The 8,760-nt window shown below is 42.7% G+C and overlaps 1 protein-coding gene across 1 annotated transcript; it reads right to left on the reverse strand.

Annotated features, from left to right (window-relative positions):
- Nucleotides 1–485: 485 nt before the first annotated feature.
- LOC122062569 lies at nucleotides 486–3,738 on the reverse strand. Its single transcript, XM_042626223.1, has 5 exons — nucleotides 3,424–3,738; nucleotides 2,030–3,204; nucleotides 1,634–1,873; nucleotides 1,342–1,525; nucleotides 486–506 (listed from the first exon to the last, which is right to left on the reverse strand). The coding sequence occupies exons 1-5, from the start codon at nucleotides 3,736–3,738 to the stop codon at nucleotides 486–488; spliced, it is 1,935 nt and encodes a 644-aa protein (XP_042482157.1).
- Nucleotides 3,739–8,760: the final 5,022 nt, after the last annotated feature.

An 8,760-nucleotide genomic window follows, 5' to 3' on the forward strand; every position in this document is an offset into this window, starting at 1 on the left:
TACGAAAAATTCCTCCTGCACCTGCACGACCTGGGTTCCCCCTTGAGCTTCCATCAAAATTCAATTTAATCCAATTTGCCTCGGGTCTATACCAGAAAACCTCTAAGATTGCTTTTGGTGGAGATCGCTGAATCGGAATACCAAGCTTCCTGCAGCAAATGAGATCGGACATTGTCTTTACTTCACCTTTAGTGCTTGGCTTAGCAAACTGAATATCCTCTAGAATCATCTGCTTCAGGTATCTTGCCGGTCGTTCCTTGCCATCATGCCTTCTCATATTTCTTTCGCGCCAAATGTGATCAGCCACTGTTAGTAACCCCATGATCCATGCCTCTTTGCAGCAAACTGATTTCTGTTTTCTTCTCCACCATGTGAGGAAATCGGCCATGGTTCCAGCAGGCTGCCATTGCACATTGAAGCATCCACAAAAAAAGAGCCATATTTCTTCGGAGTAGGAGCATTGAAGGAAAATATGAGACGATGTCTCAGCCTCCATTCCACATAAGCTGCATTTAGAGACAAGGACTATGCCCCTCTTTTGAATAACGTCATCTGTAGGAAGCTTGTCGTGCACCATTCTCCAACCAAAGATAGACACCCTGGGTTGCATCTTTTTACCCCAAATCAAAGAGAACCATGGCACTTTCGGGTTACGAATCCTAATATCTTCCCAGGCAGAATTAGAATTGAAAATCCCATCTGATGATAGACTCCACAGGCACATATCTTCACAGGGATAAGATGGAATTTTAATGGTTCGAATTTTCTCAAAAATATCATGCAGCAAAGGGGAGATAACATTTGGCAATTTCCATTTAAAATTGTCAATGAAGTCATTGACCTTTCCCTTGCAGAGAAGACTCGACTCTCCCTCCAAGCCAACTAGCTCTAGGATGGATTTGCCGCCCAACCATTTATCTGACCAGAAATTTATGCTGTCCCCATTTCCAATCATCCAGGCTTCTTTGGTGGTCATGAAGTCCCACATCTTCCTAAAGCCTGGCCAAATCGATGAAGGCTTATAGGACTTTTTGAAGGAACCATCACCCCTCAAAAATCTCGCCCTTAAGAATTTGCATGCTAAGGAATTCTCATGCTTGACCCTCCAGACCATATTACAGAGCATGGCTTTGTTTATGTCTCTGAGCCTTCTCAGTCCCAAACCACCTTCATCCTTAGGCCTGCAACAAAGATCCCATCTGACTGATTTTTTTTTGCAGTATCAATCTCACCTGTCCAGATAAAATTTCTCATCCACCTCTCCATTATTGCAATAAGGGATGAAGGCCACCAATATACAGCTGAACTATGGTTCATCATTCCCAAGATCACTGAGCGTACCAATTCCACTCGTCCAGCCATGGACAAAATCTTTCCTTTCCATCCTGCTAGACGCCCTTTGACTTTATCCAGAATGGGGATTAGCGACTCCTTTTTCAGCCTTCCCTTAAAGATCTCGACCCCCAAATAGCGGGTGGGGAAGTTACAAGTGGAGATACCAAGCTCTTCTGCAATGGCTTGCTTCCTAGAGGCAGGAACAGATCCCAAGAAAAGCTTGCTTTTGTCTAAATTTATTTTCTGGCCAGAGAAGCTTTGATATTTAGCGAGGAAATTATTGAGATTTTTAACATACCTGATGGAAGCATTAGAAAAGATAAAAACATCATCAGCAAAAAGAATATGTGTAGGGATAATCGCCCCACGCGGACCCGATAGAGCTTTAATGCTGTTATTGGCTAGGAGCTCAGATAAGCCTCTACAAAGGACCTCTTCAGCAATGATAAACAGCATAGGCGAGATTGGATCTCCTTGTCTCAGACCCTTCTCCACACCAAAGAATCCAACAGGGCCACCATTAAACAGAACTGAGATTCTGCCAGAAACAAGGATCTGATGGATCCAAGAGATCCATTTTTCAGAAAAACCAAATCTCCTCAGAACATGAAAAATAAAATTCCAAGAGATGGTGTCGAACGCCTTCTGGATATCAATTTTTAAACCCATACCTCCACCTCTTGTGGATGCAAACATCATGTTTGCCAGCTCCGAGGCAAGTGATATGTTGGAATGAATGATCTTCCCTTTCTGGAAGGCCCCCTGCTCCTCAGAGATGATTTTTGGAAGAACACACGATAATCGCATAGCCAGAATCTTTGATATTATTTTGCATGAAAAATTTCCCATGCACAATGGCCTGAATTTGTCTAGGGATAGTGCTCCTTCAATTTTAGGAATCAAAACCAGGAAATAATTGTTAATGCCGTAAGGCATGAACCCGGTTCTGAAAAACCATCTGATAGCATTGCATAAATCTGAAGATATGATGTCCCAACATGATTTATAAAAAGCTCCAGGAAATCCATCTGGACCAGGAGCACTATCTGGATCAAGATCCCACACCGCATGCTTAATCTCAGAGTCAGACGGAATACCATCTAATCGACCTCTATCCCATTCTTCCAAAACATTAGGAATGCATTGCAATAAATCCATGTGATTGGTAAGGGGAGTACCTTTGTGAAAATGCTCATAATAACCCGCAACATATTCCTTGATCTGCACTCTATCAGAGATCAGGGTCCCATCAACCATCTTCAGAGATTTAATGGAGTTCTTCATTCGCCGAATCTTCACTGAGATGTGAAAAAATTTTGAGCATCTATCTCCTTGATTCCTCCATCTAGAACGAGATTTTTCAGCCCATAATTTCTCATAATTTTGCAGGGCCTTCAGATATCTGGTCTTTGCATCAGCTTCTTTGGCATAAATTGAGTCATTTATCCCATCTCTGTCAATTTCAGTCTGGATCTCCTCCATGCATTTTTTTGCTTCCATCATCTCCAAATTAAAATTTGGAAAATTTTCTTTTGCCCAGGAGCGCAGGAAGAGCTTCAATCTTTTTAATTTTTGAGCCATAACCATCATTGGCGATCCAGGAATGTCATTCACCCAGGAGGACTTAACTGCATTTAGATAACCCTCATGGTCTGCCCAGAACCTCTGGAAGCGAAAAGGACAGTTTTTTGGTCTTTCAGAGCCTTCAGACACCACCAAAATGGGAGTATGGTCAGACGCCACTCTCTGCAAGACAAATTGGTGACATTCTTGAAAATATGAAATCCAGGCCTCATTGCAAAAGCTTCGATCGAGCACTGCAGAGACATGTCCCCTTCTCCTGTTATTTGTCCATGTGAATTTCCTTCCCTGCGAAGGAACTTGAATTAGTGAACAAGTATCCACCATTGCGCCAAAATCTCCCGCTGACCCTAGGTTGAAAATTCCAGGCCCCCTTTTTTCAGAAGAGAGAAGGGTGGCATTGAAATCTCCAAAAATCATCCAAGGAGTAGTCAGCCCAGGATGGGTTGCCACCAAGTCGGTCCACAATTCTCTTCTAGCAGCTCTTAGGCATTTGGCATGCACTACAGATAAGATGAAAATTTCCTGAGCCCATTGCACAGAGACAGAGATTTGCTGCTCAGAAGATGATAGCACAACAGGCTTTGCTACACCTCTTCGCCAAATCAGCCATAGATTTGAGACTCCGCCTAGACGCTCGTTATGGATGAAATCAGGGTCAAAACCCAGCTTGTTGAAGAACAACGTAGGAAAGGCGTCAGAGGGGATCATAGGTTCGGCAATGCAAAGGAAATCAGGTCTTTTGTCCCTTAAAATATTCCTCAAAGCTAACCTTGCAGCAGCCTTCTTTATCCCTCTAATATTCCAATAGAGGGCTTTCATTTACTATTTTTTGATGAGGCAATGCGGCCAGACTTTCGCAAAGTCTGCTCTGTATTGGTCAGGTGTTTCCCCTTTCCCTGTCTTCCAGGATCCAGATCCAAAGCCTCCCTTTCGCAGAGAGTTTTGTCTATCTGCTCTACCTCCTTATGATTTACCACCACCGTGCCTCCATTAATCTCAAGAGGGTTGAGTGACGAGATGACATTATTGTACCATTGCAGTGGTTGGCACTGACCATTCTCATGTTGCGAAGATTCCTTCTCTTGTATGGCCCTATGGGTGATAAGAGACCCATTTCCACCAACCAACCCATTATCCGATCCATCCATAGAATCCGCCCCATCATCCAAGTCATTCTCCCCATCATCCAAGTAATTCGTGTCAGCTAGATTATTTCTTTCCATATTCCCTTCTTCTTCTAATGGAAGGCATATTTGTATGTCTCCATTCAAATTATGCATAACTGATTTTCCATCAATGTTCCTTAAAGTGTGCGAGTCAAACATGGAAGGAGATCGTTCCTTCGAAAGTAAGGAAAATCTTTCCAAGTTAGACGCACCAGCCATCAGATTCTGCTCATTCCGGCGGCCACTGTTCTCATTCCGGTGACCGTTGCTCTGGACGCCTTCCTCTTCATCAACATAGGTCGCCCCTGGAATAGCCTCTTTGCGCTGCGACTCCTTCCTGGTCTCTGCGTCCATTCTCACTCTACATACATGGACAGAATGTCCCATTTTTTTGCAGAAACCACATCTGATCAAGGCATCTTCATAAATAATATTTTGTTTGAACCAGAATGTTTCGTTAGTTCCTGGTTGCCTTCGTTCTACCTGGATTTCTTCGAGTCTGGTAGCTCCAATCTCTACCTCAACCTGGACTCTCGCAAAAGCGCCCATTGCCGCAGATCGAGTTCGTCTGTCCAGTGCCACAGGTCTCCCTGATGCCTTGGCCATTGTTAGCAGAATCCTCTCGTGCCAGTATTCCAGTGGCAGGTCAGGAAATCTGATCCAAACCAACTTTGTTTTGACGTTCTTGGCATGAACATCAAAATCTGCCTTCCAAGGCTGGAATCTGATGATCTGCCCACAGACTCTTGTAAGACTTCGTCTCCACATGGCTGCCATGTCTCCTTCCCTTTCAAATTGTAGAAGAAAATACCCCTTCCCCATAGGAGCCATCTTCACTCCGCCTTTAAGATTCCAATTCTCCTTCGCCTCCTTTCGAATGTCATCAATTGAAAGGTATCTAAAGTTCGTCCTCCCGATCAATGCAAACCTGAACCGTAGCAGTCTTTCCTCATAGGCATCTTGTGGGATTATGATCTTGGTGTAGGCTCCAGCGTGAATTGGATCAGGTAAAGTTCCCACTTCCGGCAAGGCATGACCCACCACAGTAGAGTAGGATCGTCGCACCTCCTCCCTATTTTCATCTGCATCCTTGACCCGATCAACCTCTCCTCCCTCTACAGATCTAGAATCATTATTAGCAGAAGCCGATACTAAGCAATATTCATTCAAAATTCACTGCTTTACAAACTGACTTTGGTGGCCTTTTATAGGAAAATGATATCCTAAAATCCCAGCTTCTACTAAAAGACTTGAAGGCCGAGGTTGCACAAGATCTTTGCTTATGAGAAAAGAAAAGAAAACTAGATGGTTGTGAAATCCGAATATCTTGGTTTGCTACAAAAGTTATTTCTTATGTTGTTCAAGGTCTTGATGCAAGTTCCACTGGAGAAGAAGGATTCTTGTTAAGGAGAAGGTTCCCCCTCACTTTCCACTAAAGGGTTATGGTGTCAAGGATGCTGAGGTGGAAATCCACTAAGAAATTAGAAGTATGTGCACTGGATAGTTCTTGCACAAGCTGGATTGAACCAAACTAGACTAGCCTCATTGATTGGTTTTCCCTCGGTCTGGTAGACTAGGAGTCTAGGACTAGCTTCAAAGAGATCTTTGTAGGCCTTGACATGATTACACCTTTGTATCACCTTAGGGTGGTCGTAGGTCTTCAATTATTCTGGCTGTGGTCTGGGCTTACATCAAGTTCCTTGTTTGGTTACATAGTACACGTTTCGAGAATAATCACATAAGAAACTCAAATTGTTGACAAAATTATTGTTTTTGGCTCTTCTAATAGGCGAATCTATTTTTTTGGGTGAATAATAAATTCATTACCAAAGAGAAAGAAATAAAATATACATGGGCCTCCAAGAAAAAAAAAAAACTAGCGACAAGCTTAACATAGCAGTAAAAATCCATTAATGGGGAGGGCTGGGAGACTGCAAAATGGAGAGGGACAGACCCGAGGACACAATAATGAGCTTGTTACTCAGGGAATCCCTTCCAGAATGATGGGGGAGCATGGCTAGCTTAAGTTCTAAGTAAATGGCATTCCAAATCTTATCAAATGATCAAGAATTGGAAGTCCATCATCAAAGATTGCGTTCCGTCCAGATGTGATCAGTGGTGGCACAGATGCGAGCTTCCTAGCAATGTCACAAATAGAGCTCCCAGTAAATGCCATATCAGCCCAGATCCAGTCTCTCTGAAGGGGGAGAATTCTTCTCCTAGTAGGTCAACAGCTACTAAGGACTCTCATCGAAATAGTCTAAGGGAAAGGGTAGTAGAAAAAGAGGTGGTCAATGTCTTCTAACCCATTCCAACAAAGACAGAAGGTACATGAATATGCCTATAGAAGAGGAAGGACTGCATTGGGAGGTAGCTAGAAAGAGCTCTCCAGACTATGAATTTTTCCTAGGAGATAAGGGACCTCTCGATCTAACCAAATCTGAGGGAGAGGGAATCTAAATAACTCTGTCTCCTCTACCATGGTAGCTAGGAGGAAGAGGAGGCAAGGAGGACCAAATGTCAATGAGTGAGGGGGTGGGGGGAGGATGGAGAGGGGACTAGGCACCGTTAGAGATAATGGAAGCAACTGGGGAATCCCTATCCAAGTCAGGCAGGTAAAATGTTCTAGTGTTCACCATAGAGAAGAGCACACCAGGAGCCAAGAGGTGTTAGTTATCAAGCTAGAGGGAAGTAGCAGTGCCATCATCAATGGAGGTAGAGATAACCCAAAGAGCATAGGCTTGATTTTGAGAATCTTGCGCCATACCCAAGAGGCATCTTTGGGGGGGGGGGCAACAATCTGTAAAGTCTTTCCATAGGAGAGTGAACCCAAAAGACCCATATACTGTTCTATTTGGATACAAGCTTCCAGATTAGCTTGAGAATGCTCGTAGAGTTTGCCTCTTTGATCCTTCTCAAACCCAGACCCCCCCTTAGGTTTAGGGAGGCAAATTAAAGTCATTATATGGGATGGAGAAGTATGTCAGAGTCCACTCCTTTCTAGAGAAAAATGCACATAGTAGATCTATTTCTAGAGTTTGGTGACCTCCTCGAGGCTTTACTGTGAGAAATGGAAAAAAAATGTGATTGATAAAGTTTTTTTTTTTTTTGGGTCAATAAAAGTCCTTACAGAGGAAGGAAGAGAACATAGCCCCCCAGGGAGAGAGAAATATTTGTATAGATGCGGAAAAACAATTAGTCACCCCACACTAAAAAGCGGTGTGGGAGTTCAAGAGGCGATATAGCCTATTTTTGGGATAGTAAACAAATCTAAGGGGGGGGGGGCAGAGGGCACAAACAGTTTGCTTTTGATTTCAAACAAGATGGAGCCCTAAGTCTTTAGAAACGATGTAGAGATGAGAGACCATCTACTGAGGTTACGCTCTAATCAAATATGATGAATGGCGGTGCTAAAAGCTAATTTACTCATTCGTTCACAAACTAGGGACCTCCAAAGGTCATTTCCACCCAAATCCATTCACGCTAAAAAGTCAAGATTCTTCTTTTGCAGTCTAAATCCTTGAGAAAGGGAAACCATAGAAGAGTTGATCAACATATTCGTTTGTATTCCAACAAACCAAACTGCCAAGATTTGAATTTGTGGCAAGGAATTTGGGATTTAAGACAAACAAAGTTGTGCCAATGAATAACCGAGCCACTAGTTTTGAGAAGATCTCAAGCCGATTTAAGATGAATAGATCCAAAGGAGGCAGGCCAAACTAACTAAATCTCCCCTTCCAACAGGCCTCCTGAGCATGGTTTAAAGTATCTCTGATACTGATACGATACCTTCGGATACATATCTTAAATTTAGCTGACTGATACGGCGTCTGATACCGATACTTTAATCCTTGATCTTTAGCATATCTTAGCATATCTCCGATATGATACAATACCCTCCGATACGTATCTTAAATTTAGTCAACCGATACCGATACTTTAATCCTTTATCCTGAGGATACCTGAGAGGGGTAAACCAAATGGAATTCAATTGGGTGGAGAAAGAAATAGGAGAGGCCTAATCATCATCCAGAATAATGTCAGAGACTATGGCTAGTCTATCCGATCTCAAGTTAGAAAAGGCTCTAACACCCACCAATGAAGGAGGATTCCTAGAGCGTGCCAAAAGTCCAACCAAAGTCCAATGGAACCACCATCATCAATCAAAGAGGTGATAATTCCATAAACAAGTGGCCTAAGTTTCAAAATATTTTTCCAGATCCAATAAGCATTTGAGATGAGGGGATCCGGAGTCTTTATAGAGATGTTTAGAGTAGACCTAGTCAACCCATATACTTTTCTTCTTAGCTGCTAACTTTCAAATTGACTTGAGGATACCAGCCAAGTTGCTTTCTTTAATATGCCCTAACAATAAGCCTACCTTAGCTTTAGGAAGACAAATAAAGAGGCCCATGAAATGGTTTGAAGGAATCTAGAAAAATCTGATCCTTTCCAGAGAAACGAGCACATAAGAGTTTCAAACTTCATAATAACTTCCTTATGAAGACCAATGATGCCGATCCAATAAATATAGGTGGACTAAAGATCTACCCTTCTAAAGTTGGAGTCTCTTATACATAAGGTCAAGCATGGGGGTAGGAAGATTCCCCTTACTGATGCTCAAAGAAGACCAAAATTTGGCATCTCAAGAGGTTAATTATAGTGTTTTGCCCCC

The sequence above is a fragment of the Macadamia integrifolia genome, chromosome 1, assembly GCF_013358625.1.
Source record: "Macadamia integrifolia cultivar HAES 741 chromosome 1, SCU_Mint_v3, whole genome shotgun sequence".
NCBI lineage: Eukaryota > Viridiplantae > Streptophyta > Magnoliopsida > Proteales > Proteaceae > Macadamia > Macadamia integrifolia.